We start from the raw sequence: 23,086 nt of genomic DNA on the forward strand, positions 1-23,086 counted from the left end.
TAAGCACCGATACTAAGTAACTGCCAAGTCTTACGGTTAAATCGCCACTCAGAAAGGCGTGCAAAATCTTTTTCGTCACTTCCAGACACATTAGATGCATATAATCGAGCGGGAATTGACGCACCATGTCTATATTAAGTTCTGTTAAAGGTTATAAACCTACCATTAAATGGTGACTCTCATCATCTTGGTTTCTAAAACTTTGATTAGTTCGAAGAGTCACGTGTACATCTTCTTGCCAAAACAAAGTGCGATTATCTTGCCTAATACCCTCAATTGAACAAATGTCACATGAATGATAACCTGTGTGTCCTTTTGTGTTTTTCACAAATGCTCGTGCTGGCGTATCGAGAATAAATGGGCCTTTTAAATTGCATTTAAATACTTTGTTATTATAAGAGAAACCATTTGCTTCTATCTCATTGAGGTCTTTTATTAGCGGTCCTAAATATTCCTCTAAAATCCCAGGTTTAGAATTTCCGCAAAAAACTCCCACAGGGAAAGGGGCTCCAATCATTCCCTGAGAAAAATTAAAAACCGAAGCTAAAATTGGCCAAAAATCAATTCCAGAGCTTTTATAAATGGGAAGCCCATCAATATTTATTGCAAATGAAAGCTCATGATCATAATCCTCCGTGTTCGTTAAAAAATAATTAAAGCCTTCCTTAAAACATATGTGCCAATACTCGCCATTTCTTATTGGTATAGTTTTAGTTTCTCTGGGAGTTTTGAGTAGAGTTCTAGAATCTTTTGGCATTGCATGGCCATGCTTTCTTAGAATATCTAGCAAATCATTAGTTGCAAAATTATGAATTATATGATTGAGGGCCCAGTCTCTAATATTAGAATTTATGTCAAGTTCCTTTTCATCCTCATTGTCAGACGAGCTATCACTTTCAGTTGGAAAAGGAGAGTTCTCAAAATCAATAGATCTTGATCTATCTGAATCACTATCACTTATTGTAATATTATTGTCAGTTGGATTGGGCTGAGGAAGAGGTTTCGCGAAAGTTTCAAGTGAAAAATCTTCTGTTCTGCCACTTCAATTTTTTTTCTTGATTTTCACCATTAGAAATGCTTTCATTTTCATCATTATTTGCATTAACGCTATCTAATACCCTGCGCATATAAGAATCTCTTTTCCTACGCTTATGCCTACTAGAGACAAAATGTGCTGCCTCCATGATCAATCAACAAATATTTCCAATATTTTAAATCTGAAAACGTACTATTATTTTCATTAACATTGGTAGCTTTAACATTATAGGATAACAATAAACAAAAAGCTAAATGTTCCAAAACAAAATATATAGATTACAGATAGTCAAAGCACAGTGTTTTTAGATAATAAAGGCAAGGCTTAGCAATTTAAAAATATATCTAGAACATTAACATACCTTTTGATTTCTGCTTTTAAAGTAATTATTCGCCAATCAATTATAAGAGTGCCTGAGTACGAAGTAGTAGTACTTATACAAAGAATTTTCGCTCAATTTCTCAGAGCCAACAGGACTCCTTTCAACACTCTAAAATGTGAGTACTATCATAATTTTGGCCGGAAATCTGGTTTATTCCTTTGAAAATCAATTCTAACACTTTTTGATATTTAACTGTTAATTTCTTTGCTTAGGTTGATTCAAATATGGAAAGGAGGAATAAAGGTGCCAGCGTAAGTGTATGGTTCCATAAACCAGACAACACTTGGGACTTGGGTTCTTTTAAAAGCCATTTCTTTATTAACGCCAGCAATTCCAAATACTGAAAATGAATTCACTGGCGTCGGAGTTTGTAACTGCGACGTAAAGTTGCCTGGCTTCAACACAATTGCGGCTGAGTTCCGTATCACTGAAAATTTCAGAGGAATTCGGCAAACATTTATATGTAATATTAAATTAGATATAGCTTTGCGCTTGTTACTTTTCCAATGTTGTCAAAGGTTCTAAGTAAACCTTTTTAAACCTTCCAGGTGAAAATTTATACGAGGCATTAACAGCAATGGAGGGTGCGCCTCCTGCTAAGAAGAAGAGGTGTGGTAGTGCCAAAAGTTGGAAACGGCGGGAAACTCCTGCTGTCCACGGAGCCGAATGCTCCGAGGAGACAAGGATCACCACCGTCCACGGAGCCGGATGCTCGGAGGAGACGAAAACCACCACCGTCCACGGAGCCGAATGCTCCGAGGAGACAAAGATCACCACCGTCCACGGAGCCGGATGCTCGGAAGAGACGAAAACCACCACCGTTCACGGAGCCGAATGCTCCGAGGAGACAAAGATCACCACCGTCCACGGAGTCGGAAGCTCCGAGGAACGAGACACCGTTTCTACTAGAAATTCCGCCTTTGGTATGTATCATACTATACATCATTTAAAATCATAATTAACCATTCGTACTGAAAATTAGGACGGTAATCTTTAGCATCTCAAAATCTCTTGTTAGCTAAAATATGCCTTAAGGAATAAAACAAAAAATTATAGTAATTTTAATCCGCGTACCATTTCTACGTGATTGTACTGTTTATTTCTGAAATTTATCCCCTTAGTTTTTCCTATCTATTCTTTGCTAATTATAATTATATTCACCATGAAATGCCAGCACGCTCACCTTCATTTCAATGTGAATTTGACTATACCTGCAATAAACATAAGCTGTAATCAAACTAAATAAAAAATTACGTTACAGAAAAAGTAAATAGAGTTTTAAACTACCTGACACTAGGAGCGGTGGTTGAGTCGGTGGCGGACTTTGTTCAAATGAAGTTTCAAACCCAGAAGAAAGACTTTCAATTGCGGTACCTAGAAAAGTATTCTACATTAGTTCAAACCCGAAGTACCGAAAATACCCGTACGGAAAAGTATCGCACGCCAGTCAAAAAAATTGGCCAAATTCTTTAACAAAACTAAAGATTTGGTACAAATGTGCAACGGGGTGAAATTAAACACTGTAGTGGCTAACCTGTACAGAAATGGCAATGACTGAGCAGGATGGCACGCGGAAGACGAAGAAGGAGTTCACTCTGTCATTGCTTCGTTATCTTTTGGATAGACCAGGGAATTTCAGCTGAGGCCAAAACATGGTGGAGCCTTTTGGTCAGTTGATTTGTCCCATGGTTCTCTTCTCCTCATAAAAGGCTCCTGTCAACAAACTTGGCAGCATAGCGTGCCAAAGGTGGCAAGCATAAAAGAAAGAATGAAAATTACTTTCCGTTATATGGGGGATATGTGCAGGCATTAAATCAAGCAAAATCCTATATATAACGGAAAGTAGTGTCAGATACACTTTTTGTGGCACCTGAGACGGGGTTTGTGCTACAATTACCGGAACTGTACTGGCGTGGTCTAAGTCTGGAATTGGGAGCGGATTATAGATTCTCCTGCCGACAGGGCCTAATACGTGTAAAAATGTAGCTCCCAGAATCGACACGGTTTCGCCATTTAACTTCGCTGCAGTGGGATGTGTAACGTAGCCTTCTTTGTTCTCCCTCCAAGCGGTAGCAGGGTCTGTACAGTAATTAGTCGAGCATTAAAACTAAAGAGAGTATATTTATTACTCTCGTCCTATTTCGGGTTATTTTGGCAAACAGCTGCCGCATTCTGCCAGATTGTCGTCGGTGCGCGAACCAATACAAGAATATAATAGCTATTTCCGACTCAAATACGTTGAAGAAGATGGTTTATTGTGATTGGCTAAAATTGTAGAACTATGTCATTCGCCAAAGACCAGCATGAAGTACTCGACGGGGTTGCAAGTCCTGGCCTGATGTAAGTGTTGATTATAGGTTTCATTTTGAAATTTGCATTATTACAATGGGTAGAGTAATACTTATGTTTATTATGTTACTTATGGTTATAACCCATTCAGACTGCAATGGAAGTATATGACAGTCAGTAGGCGTAAATTACAGTAGATTAGCTCTCCCAAGCCGGTTACTTAAAGCGAAGGCCCGTTCAGATTACCCAACTTTAGTTAGGTGACAAAGCCGGACTGACCAGTCAGGACAGATTGTCAGGCTATTTGAACGTTTCACCCAACTGTTCTATTGTCAGATCGAAGCTCAGATTTTAATCGGGCAGGTAGGCGATTGAAGTCGTACCGACTAAAGGCAGAGACGGAGCAAACCAATCACAATAGGCGAAACTATTACGTCATGGGACTAGTGTCGATTTTTTTCTTTTAGCTCGAGAGAGTGAACCGAGAGTAGCTGCCATTATTTTATTGTTGCTGAAATCCTTAAAAACGTTTCGGGCCATTCTCATTTTTAACATGGGTTAATTATTACCTTTTGATGCTTTTTCCTCAGTAAATAATACTATTAATGTTATTGACCTTTATTATGTTGGAATAGCTCTGATGATCTTAAATTAACCAAATTTATTCGAGAGTATAAGTTCATTTATAATCCAAAACAATCACTTTTATTATTATCTACCGCTTCGTGCGCCCTCTTGTGCTTCAAAGGTAGTTGGCCCGACAGGTTGGGTGGTTGAACGTGTGACCTGACTTGACTTATTTGGGTGACAAGTCGGCCTGAGAAGTCTAGGATTTGTCAGCTGACTAAAGTTGGGTAATCTGAACAGACCTTGACATTCAGTCTAAATAATTAAGACCAACTAACCCTGTTGTGATTGACAATGATCCAATTCTTCAAGTTAATGAAATTATTAAAGATCAGTCTGGTAAGTTGTAATATTTTGATTGTAATGTATGAATATAATGAATTTAAAAAACAACATTAATTTTTGGGCATTACATCTGTTTAGGTCTGTGTTGCATTTATCAATATAAGGCTGATAGGTCAATATCGTGTCTGGAGATTTTGAGGAGGAATATGATTACAGACATTGGTGATTTACATGAAATCCCTGTCAGAATCAAGTTCTCTTCGGATGGGATTTCCTCAATTATCCCTGTATTTAAACCTGTTATTCAAGAGGCTTTCTGTAATTCAGAGACCTGCAAAATAAATGCAGAAACTGTTTTTTGTGCACTAAATTTCTTTGATGAAAACAACGTGTTTTGTTCGGGAATTAGAACTGTGAGTACAATCAAACACTCCCACATTTATTTCATTCATATGAGTACTAATTTATTATCTGTTCTAGGAATTTCCATTTGCGAAACCACGAGTCTTAGATACTGTACACCCTCCTTGTGAAAGAAGACAATCCAAAAATTGCCCTATTCTCTTTAGGATTTCTACGAAGATAAATTTACTTTCCACAGCCACAACTGCCAATAAAGAGACATTTATGTGTCCTAAATGATCTGCCTTAGAAAAGTAAATATAATATGCCAATCATGTTGTGATTCTTTACAGACATATATGTAAAAAATTCCATTTGTAAAAGGTATCTGAAGAAACGAAAAAACACAATTGAGGCTTCCCGAAGGACCAAGTTAAAAAGGCGGCAAGTTAACTCAAGATTTCCCATACAAGATTTGACACCAATAAGCAGGAAAATTAGAGTTTAGAATTTACGTAACCAACGTTATCGGCTGAATAAAAGAATAGCGAAAATGGAAAAGGAACTGAAAGAAAACGCAGTGATTCTCAATGCCGAGCAGAGTTTGGAATTATCTCAAGCAATGAATGAAATTAATGAAAATCATAAAGAAAAGTTGAAAAAGATTTTTTCAGAGGTTAAAAGGCGGAATCCGATTCTAGGGAAGGCATTTTCGAAATCGTGGGAAATGACAGTGAAGAGAACAAACTCAGTATTTTTAAAAGATCAACAAAGAAATTATGAAGACAGCACTGGAAATAGATGGAGCCCTCTGACGTAACCGCTTAGCTTTAACACTGTATTCACGATCACCAGCTTCATACAGAGCCTTAAAGTCACTCAGTATATTTTATTTGCCAAGCGTTAGAACAATAGAAAAAAGTTCGCAATATAAAATGTGATGCTGGTATTGACATTGAATATCTAATGAGAGAAAGCAGTAAGTTTAAAAAATGCTTTTCAAGCTATCCGGAAAGTGAAAGACCACCTCAAGATGGTGTATTAGTGTTAGATGAGGTCAAAGTCATTGGAAAAATGGTCTGGAACTCAAGTAACAACAAATTTATTGGATTAGCCATGGATGCGAATGAGCTGCCATCTCTTCATAATTTTTACAATACCAAATCTGTAAATAACTGTTTAGCTGCACAATACGTACTTCAGTATGTCTGGCGGTGCGCTGGAGGAAAGAATGATGTTATCGGGCCTTATTTCCCTAACAATGTCCCATTCACCCATGATCAATTAACAGTAATAACTCAGAAATGCATGTTTGCCTTCCAATCCACCGGATTTTTGATATGAGCCATAGTTTGTGATGGCGCCAGTTCTAATTTAACTATGATAATATCAACGCATGGCATAACAGGACAATACTCTTACATTACTGGTGAAGATGGAACGCAAAATTTTCAAGTTTTTTCAAGATTTCGCAACCCTTCCGTGTCAGATCGTTGGGTTTATTCGATTATTTGTCCCAGTCACCAACTAAAAAATTTAATAAATGGCCTCAGCCACTCCAAAGAAAATGGGACACGAGCGTTTGAAAGAGGTGGACGAGAGAAAATCAAATCTTGAGCTTTGTCAAGTGAAAGGGCTGCGTCACTCCTACATCGAGAGGGATAGTTGGACTAAATTGAATGTCACCCCAGCCAAAATTTTACAGCAACTACCCTTTCTAAGCGAATTGTACAATTATGCCCACCCTAGTAGTGTATCATTGCCTACTCATGCAAGTGACGAAGTTGAGAATGCTAGTAATATTCCCCAAGAGAATACAGGGATAGACATCCTCCCTAAGGATTACAAGGAAGTCATGGCATGTTATGACTATCTCCATGCATGTCATAATCTATTTGAAGTGGGCTTCCTTTCACATAAGAAGGTCTACTCAGTGGAAAGTGAACCTGTTCAAAATATTTTGAAAGGATTTTCGTACTTCGAAAATTGGGCAAATGAAACAATTGCTAGTGGGAAACCGTTATCAGGCGCCGAAGGGAATCATTTCTAGCATGGCAAACGTGGGATCTTCTGCGGGTTATGGTATTTGGTTTGAAGGGTTTCATAAATGAATACCACGAAAGGAATCCTACATTTTACGTGTACCCGGTAAAAATTAATGGCAGTGTTGTCGAAACATTTTTTAGTCAGATGCGTTTTGTTACCGCTGGCAAGCTTACAAGCTCTAATTTTAAACCAGCTAGAAGATCACTACTAATATGTTCCGACATGAGAAGCCCTAAAAAATATACAGATACCTCCAAAAGTGGGGAAAGTGCGTATCGAGGCGTAGAAATGAATGTTTCATCCATTTTAGATTTCACCTATTGGCGATACTAAACAATTTTGGACTCAGTATATCGCTATTTGAACAATCATATGCTAACAAAGACGACTACTTGTTTTCTAGTTTGAGGTATATTTCCTTTAATCATAGGTCATGATCCAATTTTCATAAAAATTATTTTAACTACTGTCGAATATTTTTATTTTCAACATTAATTTTGATTTTATTTCCCTACGAATTGTAAATTTATAACGTAATTAAATATCACATTAAGATCACTTTTTTTGGCTTGTTATTATTTACAAAGATCACAAAAATAGCACTTTTCCCTGACTTCAAATACTATTTTACGAAAATAACAAAAAATATCACTTTTCCCTGACTTAAAATATTACTATACAAAGATCACAGAAATGTGAATTTTCCTTGACTGAAAATATTATTTTAAAAAGACGGCATGGATTTTTTTTGCATTTGTATTTGGCTGAAATATCACCTTTTCCTTTGACTTAGGGTGAACTTGATTAATATGCATATTCATTTTTAAAATTGTTTTTCCGAATTCTCTCTCAGGATGAGATCTGTGTTGTGTCGTGAATTTTTACATCTTCAAGTTCCCGATTTTGAGAGGTTTTCTTGAACCTGGGTACCTTACTCTCTGTTTTCGTTGTAGTCGATACTTTTCTATGATTTTGAAATTGATTATTGCTAGTTTGCTTTTTCCCCACAGTTTTCCTAGTCGGAGATTCTTTGCTATGACTCTCTTGATTTTGCACTTGATTCTTGCTAATTTGCTTTTTTCCCACAGTTTTCTTCGTCGGAGATTCTTTGCTTCGACTCTCTTTATTGGATTTCTTGCTCCTTCGCACCTTTCTCCCAGCTTTTTTCATAGGAGATTCTTTACTCTCTTGATTTTGAGAGGGTGAGGGTTTCTTACGCTTTGATTCATTTATATTTTTCTTGAGGTTACAGTTTTTGGTACTCTGTTTTTTTTTCTTGCCCTTCCCTGAAGTCGATGACATCTGATAAAGTTGGTCTCTTAATTCAAAACGTTGAGGATGAAAAGGCTCTTCCAAGGCCGCAATGACCCTAGTGTTTATTCTTTCATGTGGAAAAGTTCGAATAATGACATAGTTCTGGCCAATTGTGGATTTCGTGACTATACCAACTAGCTTTTGCAACATCGTATTCACATCCGCACCAAAACATATGCCACGAAACTTCTATACATGGCCACCGCAGTCATCAACGACATACAATATTTAGTGTGTCCATGAAAGTAATTGTCAATATTACTTGGCTATCGACGCCACGAAGATAGGGGCAGCTGTTATCAGTCAAAGGACACAACAGAGTTGGAACTCTTCACTTATGTTGTTTAAAATACCACTAAAATTATTTCACTCATACCTAAGCGTGTATAAAATATTAATAAAATGATTTTCCTCATAAGTAAACTTGTACAAAATATTAATTTAATGCTTATACTGTACACAATATTTCGTATGTCTATGAAAAATGATGTTGATATTACTAGCGTATTTATTAATCACTTCTGGGAACATTGTTGGTATTATTACTCTTAGTTATTTTTTACCTACTATTAATGGGGGGAAAACAAAGACTATACAACCCAGCCTATATAGCTATATATATGTTCTTTGTCCAGCCCCTTGATTTCGCATTATCCGCAATATATTGGTGTTAGACGTGTTAAACATTTTTACAGGCTTTTGGTCTAAAAGAGCTGGAATTAGGCCAGGTTTCTGGGACGTTTTTCTCGTAGTCCCTTTGCAGTTACAAAACGAAACTTTCCCAGAATTATTATTGATTCAGAGTTTAGATATGTTCCAACTTTCAAATCATTTCAGGTGGGGGAAGACAGTCTACTCCGGGGTTTAATCCGCCTGTTTTGCCTATCTTTAGCATTATGGAGCGAAACTTAAACTGACCTCAACTCTTAGATTATTGAGATTTATTGCCTCTTTTTTCGACAAAACGATGGTGATCCAAGCAACGTAGAATATGCAAGTTGAAACACCGCACCAGCGGCGATCAAATTTTTTTTAACATTAGCTCGCCCAAAATCCTATGGGCCGTTGCCCTTATTCTTTGCTTTGTATTGAATGTGTTCCCAATACAAAGACCATTTCCCAAAATTTCCACTCCTTGGGAAAAACCAAAGTTTCCATCCCTTCAATTTGAAAGTGCGCCAAATAAAACTGTCCAATAAAGAAAAAGTGGGCGTCAAAAAGTACCACGTGGCTCAAGAGGAAGTGACGTCCATTTGGATTGAGAGAAAATTTTCGAAGTATCCCAATGACGATAAGGATTGGGGTTAGAGAATACGGTTTGTTCGGTCCACTCCGAATGAGCCCGATCCGAATCATAAGGATTCGGAGTGATCCGAATGATTTCCGATTTTTAGAGAATAGCCTCCCTGGGTCTAAATCTCTTTCGGTTGGGTTTGGTGTATTGGGCCAAGTTTCCTTGGGTTCTTTTAACCATGTAGGGCCTTCCCACCATTTTCTGTTGTTTTGTAAGTCTCCCGCGCTAATACCCCTGGTTGCTAGGTCTGCCGGGTTATCCTTTCCTGGTATGTGGAACCATTTCCCCCCTTGCGTTAACTTTTGAATTTCAGAGGTTCTGTTTGAAATGAATGGCTTCCAATGGTTTGAATCTCCTGTCACCCAAGCTAAGGCTATCATTGAGTCTGTCCAGTAGTAGATTCCTGCTAATTTCTCGGTAAATACTGCCTTGATATTGTTGGTAAGGCGTGCCCCTAATAGGCATCCCATGAGCTCTAATCTCGGTAGTTTTAGGTCTTAGTTTTTAAGTGGAGCAACTCGGGACTTAGCTGTAACTAGACATACTCCTATTTGGTTTGTTATGGTTTTGTATCTGACGTAAATGCACGTGGCATAAGCCTTCAGACTCGCGTCTGAGAAACAGTGTAGTTCTATTTCGCTAATTTCTTCTGTGGTTTGGAAATAGTAATGCCTTTGAATTTGTAGGTGATGGAGTGTGGGGAGTTCATTTACCCAGATTTCAAAAATGGATTTGGTTTCAGTAGGAAGTTCGGATTCCCAGTTCTCTTTCGATTCCCAAAGTAATTTAGCCCTAATGGTGAATGGACAAGCTAGGCCTAATGGGTCAAAAATTTGTGCTATGAAGCTTAGGACCTGGCGTTTGGTGACTTTCATGGCTTTACTAATCTTAATTAGGTTGGAAAGATCGAACTTAAAGGTCTCGTATTGGGATCCCATTTCACCCCCAATACTTTGTTCCCTATGGTATCTTTATTTTGTTCAAATTTTTGATCTCCGGTATCTAGGTCGTGTTTCACCCAGAGGTCTCTTAGCTTTTGTGAGTTTGTCCCCCACTTCCTCAAATTCATTCCAGCACCCTTCATTAAATTGGCTGCAGCTAGGGATATTTCGAAGCCTTGTTCTTCGTTTTCTAAGGAAGTGGTTAGGTCGTCCACGTAAAGATCGTTATTTAGGACTGGTTTGAGTAGGTTTAGGATTTTTTGCCTGTATCACGTGGTATTTAATTGTGCAGCTAAGGAGAAAAGGGCTTGACGTAGCCCCAAAGGGTACGCGAGTCATTCTTAAGATGACGTAGTTGTCTGGTTTAATTTTCCCATTCTCTTCTTTAAACCAAATAAACCTAACTGAATCCTTATCAGGGTCATCTAGGGCAATCTGCAAAAATGCTTTTTCTATGTCGGCGACGATTACCACTTTATTTTTCCTAAATCTAAGTAGGAGTAGGAGTAGGTTTGGGTTTAAGTTTGGTCCCGACAAAAGACAATCATTAAGCGATGGCTTCCCATAAGCATGGGATGACCCGTCTAGTACCACGCGCAATTTGGTGGTTTGCACGTGCTCTCTTTCTACACCTTGGTTTGGCATGTAATAGGTACCTGGGGTTGACGGTTCTATTTGGTCCGAGGGTACTATTTCGGCTATCCCTAAATCTAGTTGCTCATTAACTACTGCTTGGTATTTGTCATAGTAGGCGGGGTCTTTCTCAAATTTCTTTCCTAGGGCTTGGGCTCTTTTGACAGCTACAGGGTAATTGTCTGCTAAAGACTCCTTACTAAGTTTCCAGGGGAACTTTACTTAGTAACGGCCTTGGTTTTGGTCAAATTGGACGTCTTCAAAAAATGTGGTAAGGGCTTGGTCGTTCGGGTTCTCTTTAATTTCAGCGCTGTCTATTCCTAAACGTTCTACGTCGAAAAAGGTTTTTGAGGGTTTGGTTTATTCGCTTTTCGCCTAGGCTAATTAGCATGGTTGTAACTGACTGGTTTGATTTTACCACGGTCTTCTCGGGCCCACTTAGGCACCATCCCAGCTTTGTCTTTAAGGCAAGGGTTCTAGGTCCCAATCTCTCTGTTTTCCCACTAACAATTTCCCAATAGTAATCCGCGCCTAAAAGGATATCTATGTCTGGTTGGTCGGATTCATTTTCAATTAAGGATTCGCTGGCTAATTCTATACCCTTGGATTTTAAGATTTCTTTAATCTCTAGGTCGCTAGATTTTGAAAAGTCATAGGTTAGGAATTTCTGGACTATGGCGATAATTTCTACCTTTTCTGAGGGATTTTCTTTGTTTTCTAGGGTGACCTTTACTCTTTTATGTTTAAGTTGGTGAGGGTCCTTGTTCCCAAAGCTAAATACGTCTATTTCGTGGTCTCCAACAATGTGCAATTTTAATCTAATGGCTAACTCCTCCTTGATAAAGCTAACTTGGCTTCCGCCGTCTAAGAAGCATTTCGCTATTAGGGAGTTTTTTGGTTGGCTAGGGTTCTTAGCTACGGCTATGGCTCTTTGGAGTATAACGTTTTGGTGGGTAGTTTTGATTGGCGCCATTGCCATGGTTACATTTTCAGTACGGTTTTCGGCTATGGATTTAACCTGTGTTTGGTCTTGGTTAAATGGGTGATTTAGGTTATAATAATGGACTTGTGTTTGATTTGGTGTTTGCATGTGGGCTTGAAATTGGGGTTGCATGTGGTCTTGGTTTTGGTTTGGTGGTAGGACCTGAATTTGGGGTTGCATGTGGACTTGGGATTGGGGTTGCATGTGGACTTGGGATTGGGGTTGCATGTGGACTTGGGATTGGGGTTGCATGTGGACTTGGGATTGGGGTTGCATGCGGACTTGGGATTGGACTTGGTTTTGGACTTGATAGGCGGTAGTATTTTGCGTATGGTTATATGCTTGCATGTGGACTTGATTAGAATTTTGGTTTTGGACTTGGGTTAGAAGTTGCGTGTGGACTTGATTTTCCGGCTTTTTGTGCGCGGGGTTTTCTTCGCATACAGCGTAGTTATGTTTTCTCTGGCACTTCTTACAATTTCAAAATCTGGATCTGCATGATCCAGCGTCATGATTAGTACGGAGACAGATATAGCACCTGCCGCTATCCCTAATAATGGTCCTCTTTCGCTCGAGTGGGTAATTGGCGCAAAAGGTGGTTTTGTGGCTATTATTTTTACAGAATATACAATAGGTGAATTCTTGGTTTTGGGGGGTTTGATTGGTTACCCCGGTGGCTAATTGGGAGGCTGATGGTCTATAATAATTAGGGTTATGATTTTCATATTTATTCCTGAATTTGGGTCTCTCTTGGAATTTTTCTTGGTTTACGGAGGGTACATTTTTTCCTTGATTTCCTACCAGTAACTCGGACATTTCCCTGCTTTCGACCTGTCCCCTAATAAATTCTATTAGCTCGTCTGGGTCCCAAATTGAACCATTTTGAGAGGGTTTGCGTTGAGCGCAATAGGCGGTCCTAATATCTTTTGGCAAACAAGTCAAGATTTCAGGGCAAAAACCTTCGGCTTTTACAGTGTAATCTACCCCCATTCCCTTAAGGCTTCTAAGGCTACTTTCGCACGTGTCTAACAAATTACGTAGGGCTTTGACATTGCTAGAATTATTAACCGGCTGAGTTTCTTGTAATTTTTTAAAGTGCAAGTGAACGGCTAATTCATTCTTTTCATAACGCCTTTTAAGTACTGTTACGGCTTGGTCTTAAGAGTCATCTACCTCATCGTAACCCCTGACGGCTTCACGAGCCTCGCCTTCTAAATAACCCACTATATAAATGAATTTCTCTACCTTTGTAACGTTTTGTTGTTCTACTACCGCGTTGAATCTTCCCCAGAAGCTGTTCCATTTCGTGTGGTCTCCAGAGAATTTAGGAATGGTTATTTCCGGTAGTTTTGGGTGCATCCTGGGTGCGGCGGCTTGCGGTTGAAGCGGTGGGTTGGTTCCGTGGGTGATTTGGGTGGATCCGCTGTAGTTTGACGCTGATGATGAGGTTCCGTTGACTTGATGAGCTTTGCGGGCGGCTCATCCAGCTTTGAGTTTGATATCTGAGATACCTTCTCGGAAAGCTATGGAGGTGTCCATTTCTTTTTCTAGCTCGTCGTCGTCGTCGTCGATTAGGCTCTGTACTTTTGCGTCGGCTAGCAAAACGTCCTCCTCCCGTTGGGTTAGAATGGTGATGGCGTCCTCAATTTCCTCCGCGTCGATGGTCGTGGCTTTTAAAAGTTTCTCGATGGCGTAAATTTTCCTCGTAGCTGCATTCAGCGCACTTTTCTGTGAGGCGCGTGCTAGTTTTAGCTGTTTTACCTTGTCAGAAGGTGGGGTTGCCATGTTAGCAGCACCTTGGGCGGCTTTAATTGAGGTTTGCGTGTTCCTTTTGTTCTGGTTATTTCCAGAGGTAGTGGAGGTTGACTGTTTGGAACCAGCGGAACTTAATTGGTTACCTTCAGTGGTGGCGCAGTTATTTTCATGGTTATTCCCAGGGGTGAGCGCGTTGCTTGCGTCCGGCATACGTATCGCGTGGTTTCGCGCGCGGTTTTATCTCAATCGTCCCGATTACCCCGGGTTTCCGTTGCACCATGTAGAATAGCGCTATGGGAGAGCTAATATTTTTATCCATCCACCGGACTGATACAATGGATGAATATATTTTTTTTTATTGTTGGTAATTGGTAATTAGTTCTGGTTAGTTTCGTGATAATTATTTAGCGACTCTTTTAACTAAACAATAAATTTAATAGTAAATGATAAAATTTTAAAGTATTACATGATCATTCGGATCCAGCGACATAAAAAAAGAAGGTATAATTTTAAAGTTTTAAAACTTGGAATAAATTTCCCGCTTAGGCATGTGACCATTCGGGTCCAGCTACAAGGTAAAGAGTGTCTAAATTTACAAGATATTTTATTTAAGGTATTTTTAGGGTGAGGTGGGTTTTTTTATTATTTTTGTTCACTTGCACGTGATATGCTTAAGTTATACAGGTTTGATAGTATTTATACAAATTTAAATTTAATTATTAACTAATTGTAGAAACGCGTAAATTACATTACTAAATTCTCAACACTCTTCATTTTCTCCAAAAAAAAATCTAAAAATCTTTATTGCACTAGGCCTACTTCTTTCGTTCCCATGTGTATTTTAAAGCTCTACGAATTTAGCTAAAAATGGGAAGAACCCTTTTTTCTTTATACCTTTTAGTTTATCTTTTAAAAGTAAACAGTACTTGAAATAATTTGCCTGATTTTTACGTGCTTAAGTAGTGAATATTCAATGTTCTTCAGTATTTTCAAGGAGATTTAGATTTAGAAACATTTGAATCATCGAAAAGCATGTTATCGTTCAAGTCTGAACGTTCGACCCATCGGACATTAACGAACCGCGTGACAGTTAATTTTGCAGTCCATCTAGTCCTATTTAGTCTGTACTGAGCCTTTGACAGCGCCTCACCAGGCGTCTTCGCTATACCTCGAATCTATGACCTACCTCACTCACTACATGACACGATCCTGTTTGTAACCAGTGACAAACTTATGGAAGGAACATATCTTATGAACTTATGGTACCACGTACTGAGAAGTGATGCTAATATTTTCTTAATTGAACTTCGTTTAACTTCTAATTAGTGATTTCATATAGTATTTTAGTGGCTTGGTTTCATTTAAAAAATTGCAACACTTAGTGCTTAAAATTATGAACTGTTTCTTCTTTTATGACATCTGATTGTGATATCTTTCTCGCAAAATCGTCAACAGTTCATTGAACGTCGTATTTACTTTCAGTTATTAAATCTGATCCGATAAGGTGATAATTTTCATCTGAACTACCCGTACAAAAATTTTAGGCTGTAATTCATCTGCATACGCGCTTTTTTATCGCTATCACGCTGTAACCATTAAGGCTACATTTCTGCAGCTCGAAAAACGCGAAAATTTAACAACAATTCCAGAACTGCAAATTGTCTGCCGTTTCTACATTTTCTGTTTATTATCTGTTAATTGTCTGTACTGGCAGAAATATGCAGCGCGATTCTGCAAACGCGATGCAAAAGTAGAAATAACAGCTGCTAGTTTAAAACTGTAATTTGACCACAGTTATAGACATGTTACAGGCCTGCAAATGTGATGGAAAAGTAGAAATCCAGATGCCAATTTAAAACTGTAATTTTACCTCATTTATAGACATGTTACAGGTCTGCAAAACTTATGGAAAAGTAGATATTCAGCTGCCAATTTAAAACTGCAATTTGACCACATTTATAGACATGTAACAGGTCTACAAAAGTGATGGAAAAGCAGAAATCCAGCTGCCAATTTAAAACTGTAATTTGGCCATTTTTATAGACATGTTACAGGTGTGCAAAAGTGATAGAAAAGTAGAAATACCAGATGCTAGTTTAAAACTGTAATTTGACTACATGTATAGACATGTTACAAGTCTGAAAAAGTGATGGAAAAGTAGAAATCCAGCTGCCAATTTAAAACTGTAATTTGACCATATTTATAGACATGTTACAAGTCTGAAAAAGTGATGGAAAAGTAGAAATCCAGCTGCCAATTTAAAACTGTAATTTGACCATATTTATAGACATGTTACAAGTCTGAAAAAGTAGAAATCCAGCTGCCTATTTAAAACTGTAACTATTCCACATTTGTAGACATATTGCAGGTATTCAAAAGTAGAATTTCCTACTTTTGAATACCTGCAATATATCTCTCTAAATGTGGTTAAATTACAGTTTTAAGTTGGTAGCTGAATTTCTACTTTTCCATCACGTTTGCAGACTTGTATCATGTCTATAAAAATGGTCAATTTAGGTCAAATTAAAGTTTTAAATTGGCAGCTGTATTTCTACTTTTCCATCACTTTTGCAGACCTGTAACATGTCTATAAATGTGGTCAAATTGCAGTTTTAAATTAGCAGCTGTATTTCTACTTTTCTATCACTTTTGCAGACCTGTAACATGTCTATAAAAATGGTCAAATTACAGTTCTAAATTAGCAGCTGGATTTCTACTTTTCCATCACTTTTGCAGACCTGTAACATATCTATAAAAACGGTCAAATTACAGTTTTAAACTAACAGCTGGTATTTCTACCTTTGCATAGCGTTTGCAGAATTGCGCTGCATATTTCTGCCAGTCTAGACAGTTAACAGTTAACAAACAGAAAATGTAGAAACGGCAGTCAATTTGCAGTTCTAGAATTGCTGTGAAATTTTCCAGTTTTTTGAGCTGCAGAAATGTAGCCTTAATGGTTACAGCGTGGTAGCGATAAAAAAGCGCGTATGCAGATGAATTACAGCTTAAAATTTTTGTAAGGGAAGTCAACTTCGAGCGCTCCATAAATTTTTATCTGCTTCTGTTAGGCATTAATATTACTGCTTTTATTTTCCTAAACTTTGGATAAACAATTGGTTAGGCCTAAAAAGGCATCTTAAGAAAGGTTTACTCAATAAGATCTTTTGATCTACTGTCACGTCTCGATCCTAAATATATTTAAACCACCATAAAAGATAGAAAATTGAAACATTTTTGGTCATAAAAGGGCCAGTATTGTATATACAGTTATCATAAGTTTATCAGATATGTTTCAATAAGTATGACACTGCCTATACTTCGTAATGCTAGAGACTTACTGAGAGCTAGTTCGAGAATGACGCGAGAATTGAATACACTCGGTTTTGCAGTCCAACTTCATCGATTAAGACAAGATCTACTATCACCATGGCGCTTGAAATGTGAAGGAAATTGCGAACCAAAGTACTTTAGCGCTATCATATAAGTCTACAGCAGTTTTCCTGGTTGCGAATAGACGTAAAACAAGCCTGTCGGGACCCTTCCCTTCAGTTGTAATCGGTTTTTAGCTGCAAGTTTTAAAGACTTTTTCGATTATGTTCTGTGAGTGTGTATGTTGTGGATGTTAGATTGACGAAAAGACCTTTTTATCTATGTTACGAATGTGACGCGGATGTAAAAAACTAACTAGAAAAATAGATTAACAGTTTTTTATGTATTAATACTATTTAACTTAATAGACCTAATGTTTTTTATATCATGTATATAAAGTCCGTTGTATAGAGTAACGGGCATCAGTCCGCAGTTGTATAATACCGTAGTCAGCTTCAAGTATCATTTTTATAATAATTATGACAATTAACTAACGTTAATAAACAGTTTTAAATATTACATTGTGTTTTCACTCGGCACTTAAATACAATTATTTAACCCGGTCAACACAACAAAAATGGCGACGGAAAGTTACGAACTTTGATACGCACCCGTGAATTACGCACCATTACAATTTCAACTGATCCTTGTCATCACATCGTTACGCGCTATCCTTACCGGCACTACCCGACGGACATGGCTGACGACACAAGCAGACCCACTCTCGCTTCACCTCGACTATTTGATGCCTTCAACCCTCAATTGGAACCATGGGCAATCTACTCTGAACGGCTAGACATTTTCTTTGAAACGATGGCTATCACCGACGAATCCATGAAAAGAGCTCATCTTCTGACGTGCATCGGACCGGGCGTCTACACGACACTCCGTGGTATATTGGCACCCATAAAACCATCTGCAACTGCATACGCCACAATCATCGATTCCCTGACGAAATTTTACGACCCAATTCCACTCGAAATTGCCGAACGTCACAAGTTTTACAATCACTCTCGCCTCCCTGGTGAATCCATATCCACTTATCTTTCTGAGCTTCGCAAACTGAGCGAGTTTTGTCAGTTTACCGACCTGTCCAACATGCTACGTGATCGTCTCGTATGTGGCATTAACGACCAACAAATCCTTGATCGTCTCATTTCTGAAAGTGGACTCACATTAGAGAGGGCCACAACCATTGCACTGAATATGGAGAGTGCCGCCAGAAATTCCAAGGAAATGAAACGCACTACCAATGGTTCAAGTCTTAATGGAGTCCACGTCATTCACACTCGAGATCATCACATACGCAAACGACCCACGTCGCATCCACCGTTCGCCCAGCCTACGGCACCCGCTGTCCATCGACAATCAAATGCATCCGGTAGACGACAATGCATAAGGTGTAACGATCCCAATCACGCACCACCGGTGTGCCCTTTCATCAACACAATTTGCTCCAAATATCAAAAGAAGGGACACCTAGCCAGAGCTTGTCTTGCCGCGAAGGCGAAGAACAAGAACAATAGTCACGCCACGCATCAGATTACAACTGCTACGCAAGATCCAAGCGAAACAAACATCACGCACTACGAAAGCTCAACAGAACCAAATGGATACGAAGTATTCCACGTAAGGACTAGCAACAGCATAGAACACGGAAGTCCACCACGACCGACTATCATCCACTGCAATATCAATGGAAAATCAACAGCGATGGAGTACGACACCGGTTCAGCATTTTATATCATGGCCATGGACGTATTACAGACCATACCACACAAAGGTGAAATAACTCCTTACACACAAAGCAGATTAATCGCCTACAATGGAGAACCAGTGCCCATCCTAGGACAATTAATGGTGGAAGTAGAATATTCTGATCGAACCATGAGACTTCCGCTGTTACTCTCAAACGACCACAGACCTACAATATGCGGTCGATCCTGGATATACTCGCCACTACGCATCACGGACCCCGTATTCCAAAGCTTGGGAACAAATCACGTCGGAAATAACACCTTGACGGAAGTCCTCGCAAACCATAGCGAACTTTTCTCCGACACCATGGGATGTTTGAAAAACGTTAAAGTTCACCTGCACACCAAACCTGGAGTCATACCGAAGCTTTACAAAGCCCGAAGCGTACCCTACGCACTCAAGGAGAAAGTAAACGAAGAGCTTGACAGACTAGAACGGCTGAAGATCATCGAACCTGTTTCTCACTCGAATTGGGCCACACCAATTGTTCCAGTATTGAAACCATCCGGACAAGTGACTGACTTACGGAGATCTACCCTTTGCCAAAAGCTGAGGATATCTTTGCAAAAATGGCAGGCTGCAAGGTGTTTGCAAGATTGGATATGCGTGACGCATATAATCAACTTATGCTGGACGATGATTCGAAGAAATTAGTCGTAATCAATACTCCAAAAGGTCTCTACGTATACAACCGATTACCATTTGGGGTTTCATCAGCGTCAGCGATATTCCAGAAGCATATGGAGATCCTGTTGGCTAAGCACGACGGCGCATACCCTTTCCAAGACGATACCTTGTTGGGAGGAAAAACCAAACAAGAAAGTCTACAACGGCTTGATGCCGTGTTGACCACTTTGGAAGACGCCGGTCTACGCCTACGGAGGGATAAATGCCGATTCCTAGTACCATCCTTGGATTTCCTCGGATATCGTCTTGACGAACACGGATTACACCCTCAAGAGAAAAAAATCAAGGCCATAATGAGTAGTAGGGACTATACAAATAGCCACGGATCCAAGATGGCCGCCACCTCAAGATGGCCGCCCTCTCCCCATCCACCAGACTCAAACCAAACTTTTCAGACAAGTCTGGACTAGCCCGAGCTGTTAGTTTCAACCCCCATGACATCATCTTCTTAACTTAAACTAAAACTAAAACTATAGTCAACCTTGACGTCATCCCTGGCTTGCTAGCATTGGGTGTTGCCCTTTAACCATTCCAGCTTTCTGTAAGCCTAAAGTTAATAAAAAACACAGATTTTAAGACATCAAATATTTACTTTTTATAAGATGTACAGATATGGGTGATAAATAAATACAGAATATATATTACAAAATAATCAACAACCAGCAAGGATAAACAAACATGTTTTAAAGAGTTCATTTTTTCACGTTGACCCTGTATCGTTATTTGACTCGGAAGTGCAATCGGCGGAGGAACGTTTGGGTTTATTTTCTAATTGTTTTCTGCTTCGCCGTTCAATTTCGTAAAGAGTTAACAAAACGTTGACTATTAACCCGTAAACAAAAAAGAAAATGAGGCACAACATATTGCGAGGGCTATGATAACAAATGATATTTAAATTGCTAGTACATGCTATATGTAACATACTAGAGAGTTAAGAGGCAGTTTTAATTGGATCCTATTTGTCACATTAGGCGGAGCGTAAGTAAAGAGATAATATCATTGGATAGGCTAATTAAGGTGGAGTTAGAAAATAAGCCTATAATTATAAGTCTGACAAGAATAACAAATATAGAAATAAAAATTTTTAATAACAAACAATATAATATATACAATAACAAATATTTATATTAAAAACCCACCACCATTTAAAAAGATTAAACACCGGTCGACCCAAACCCCCCACTGCCGCGTGACGTCGGGGTCAAAGTCTAGAAACAACATAAAAACATGTTACAAGTTGAATTCTAAATTAAAAAATGTGTCACATGTTAAAACTTAAATTAAAAAATGGAAAATATTTACCGCCGTTTCCACCGGTCTTAGCAATATAACCGGCGTCACGATCAATTGGGCGAAACGATCACCCCGCTTGACAACGTAGGGGGTTTCCCCGACATTTGCGACGACGACTTTTATGGGTCCCCGATAGTCGGCGTCTATTAGTGTTAAGAATTATTATACTTTTACGCACTATAAAATAACTAATAAACATACCTATCGTCCCCTCGGCGACAAACAGCCCTTGGGCTGTTAAGCTGCTACGGCCAACAAGGCGGCCGTAGCTGTTCTCGGGCAGCATCACGCCTAACCCAGTCGACACGATTTTGATACCGTGAGGGTCGATTACGGTATCCACTGGACAATATAAGTCCAGTCCAGCCGACTGGGGGGTGGCACGACGGGGGGTAAGCGCTGCCGGATGGATTTTGATCACGGGCAGGCAGGGCAAACGAGGAGCGGTAGAGAAAGACATCTTAAAGTTTTTGGGATAGTGTTGCAGAAACAGAAGTTAAACAACTGATAACTTTCATTTTGAAACTTGGGGCTTATATACAAAATTAGCGAGGTCAAATCTAATAGTGTCTAGGCAATACTTTCAAGATTCTTAAAAATCAATAAATAGCAAAAAGTTAATTAGATATATAGGCATAAAATTACAAAATCTCTTCGAGGTCTAATTTTTTTCGTATGCAAAAAAGTTGTCTAGGTGTGTTTTAAATAATTCAAACGAGATCGTGTTATATAAAAAACCCTTTAGCGAAGGTTAAAAAGAAGTTACTTTGATAAATGCCTAAGGGGACAAATGTTATTCGTATGCAAAAGCCTGTTTAGGCGTGTTTCGAATAATTTGAATAATTCTCACGAGATCGCTTTATATAAGAAAAACAATTTATTAGTGAAGGTTAAAACTAATTACTTTGGGAGGGACGGAAATTGTTTTTTAACATGATTTAAATCTAAATAAATGTATATTAATATTAAACTAGAGAGGTCTTTTTTATATGGGTATTTATGGTAACATACTTCATAATCTCTAGTATCAACTCGTAAATAAAAAATGCATTTAAGGTTAAATTAAAAAATAGCGTATCAGACATAATTATATATTTTTTTAAACTCTTAATACGAATAGAATAAGGTTGTGTTATAAAAAAACCATGTCTGGGCCTGTATTCTAAAAAAAATGGCCCTGAGATTTTGGGTATAAAAGCTCGAGCATGGGCATTGGATTTTCACAATCGATCCAGCCATGAACAAGTACCAAGAGTCTCAATCTATGTTTGAATCTCCACCGTCTTCTCCTAATAATCGACAAGGATCCAGCAGCGGTCAACGAACGCTGAGTCAATTTGTAAAACCCGACCCCGTTGAGATCCTCCTCGATTCTGACGACGAGGAGTTTGTCCAGGACGTGTTGCAGAAACACGTTGTCGGCGTCAACGGGGTTGAGGGGTCCTATCGCTTGAGAAGCGACGGGCAATATTTCGAAACTAAAATCCCCCCGCGAAAAGGGGACTATTTTGTAGACATAAGTGTCTACAAATTTAAAGACATAAAAGACGCCCAGGCGGACAAACTGTGGGAGTGTAGACATAAGAGGCTAAAAAGAGTCGTTGACGCTAAAAACAAAGACGCCATCAAACTTCTTAACGCTTTCCATCGCTTGGTGGACGACGTGAAGAACGACGCAGAAGCCGCTCAGCAGCCGCCTAGCAAAGTACGTATCTTATTAACAATAAATTTACAAACCAAAATTTTGTTCCAATTTTTTTATTTCTGATAGAGATTCAAAAAATGAGTTCGAGCAGCGGCAGCAGCGGGAGTGACTCGGAGGGTAGTGGAGGAAAGGAACACGCACAGGTAAACCGGTACTACACAATTGAGCGGCAGATTGACAAAACGAGTCGCAAGTGGCATTGTAAACAAATCGATTTGCGTATAGCTTTTAAAAATTTGAATGACATTCCAACGCGAGATTTTTTTCGAATTTTTCGAAAAATTCTCGACGAAGTTATACGTAAATTAGTAACCGAGAATCCCGGGTATAATCGGGTTCGATTTGTTT

The 23,086-nt window shown here is 38.9% G+C and overlaps 4 protein-coding genes across 5 annotated transcripts in view; 2 read left to right on the plus strand and 2 right to left on the minus strand.

The window, feature by feature from the left end:
• The window catches only part of LOC149589194 (uncharacterized), a 17,022-nt gene extending 2,496 nt beyond the window's left edge, over positions 1-14,526 (minus strand). Inside the window, exons 1-6 of one of the 2 annotated variants that reach the window (XM_089861861.1) lie at positions 13,417-14,526; positions 3,316-3,497; positions 2,953-3,244; positions 2,706-2,792; positions 1,918-2,629; positions 1,550-1,845 (exon numbers count right to left, since the gene is read on the minus strand). In XM_089861861.1, the coding sequence (XP_089717987.1) occupies positions 13,651-14,136 (486 nt within the window). In that variant the 5' untranslated portion in view covers positions 14,137-14,526 and the 3' untranslated portion in view covers positions 1,550-1,845; positions 1,918-2,629; positions 2,706-2,792; ... (1 more) ...; positions 3,316-3,497; positions 13,417-13,650. Of the gene's footprint in view, positions 1,846-1,917; positions 2,630-2,705; positions 2,793-2,952; positions 3,245-3,315; positions 3,728-13,416 lie in introns of those variants that run through there. The other variant, XR_016379736.1, reaches the window with a different exon arrangement.
• A 3,465-nt stretch (positions 14,527-17,991) lies between these two features.
• LOC149589195 (uncharacterized) lies at positions 17,992-19,707 on the plus strand. The gene has a single exon (XM_089861893.1). It carries the CDS (start codon positions 17,992-17,994, stop codon positions 19,705-19,707), a length of 1,716 nt encoding a protein of 571 aa, XP_089718019.1.
• A 792-nt stretch (positions 19,708-20,499) lies between these two features.
• LOC149589196 (uncharacterized) lies at positions 20,500-21,389 on the minus strand. Its single transcript, XM_089861856.1, has 3 exons — positions 21,235-21,389; positions 21,043-21,176; positions 20,500-20,948 (listed from the first exon to the last, which is right to left on the minus strand). Exons 1-3 carry the CDS (start codon positions 21,317-21,319, stop codon positions 20,895-20,897), a joined length of 273 nt encoding a protein of 90 aa, XP_089717982.1. The 5' UTR covers positions 21,320-21,389; the 3' UTR covers positions 20,500-20,894.
• Positions 21,390-21,523: 134 nt separating this feature from the next.
• Positions 21,524-22,844, plus strand: LOC149589197 (uncharacterized). Its single transcript, XM_089861847.1, has 2 exons — positions 21,524-22,738; positions 22,805-22,844. The coding sequence occupies exons 1-2, from the start codon at positions 22,271-22,273 to the stop codon at positions 22,817-22,819; spliced, it is 483 nt and encodes a 160-aa protein (XP_089717973.1). The 5' UTR covers positions 21,524-22,270; the 3' UTR covers positions 22,820-22,844.
• The last annotated feature ends 242 nt before the right edge of the window (positions 22,845-23,086 follow it).

Source organism: Phalangium opilio, unplaced genomic scaffold (genome assembly GCF_054372755.1).
Source record: "Phalangium opilio isolate 3A_F unplaced genomic scaffold, DU_Popi_V2 ptg000523l_1, whole genome shotgun sequence".
Lineage (NCBI taxonomy): Eukaryota > Metazoa > Arthropoda > Arachnida > Opiliones > Phalangiidae > Phalangium > Phalangium opilio.

What these genes read in the sequence shown, in the direction of transcription:
- LOC149589195 (XM_089861893.1), top strand. Translation starts at nt 17,992, where the DNA reads ATGGCTGACGACACAAGCAGACCCACTCTCGCTTCACCTCGACTATTT.
- LOC149589196 (XM_089861856.1), bottom strand. Translation starts at nt 21,319, where the DNA reads ATGCTGCCCGAGAACAGCTACGGCCGCCTTGTTGGCCGTAGCAGCTTA. An exon ending in TGTCGCCGAGGGGACGATAG is followed by an intron (nt 21,177 to 21,234) that starts GTATGTTTATTA and finishes TAACACTAATAG; the next exon opens with ACGCCGACTATCGGGGACCC. An exon ending in TAAGACCGGTGGAAACGGCG is followed by an intron (nt 20,949 to 21,042) that starts GTAAATATTTTC and finishes TGTTGTTTCTAG; the next exon opens with ACTTTGACCCCGACGTCACG.
- LOC149589197 (XM_089861847.1), top strand. Translation starts at nt 22,271, where the DNA reads ATGAACAAGTACCAAGAGTCTCAATCTATGTTTGAATCTCCACCGTCT.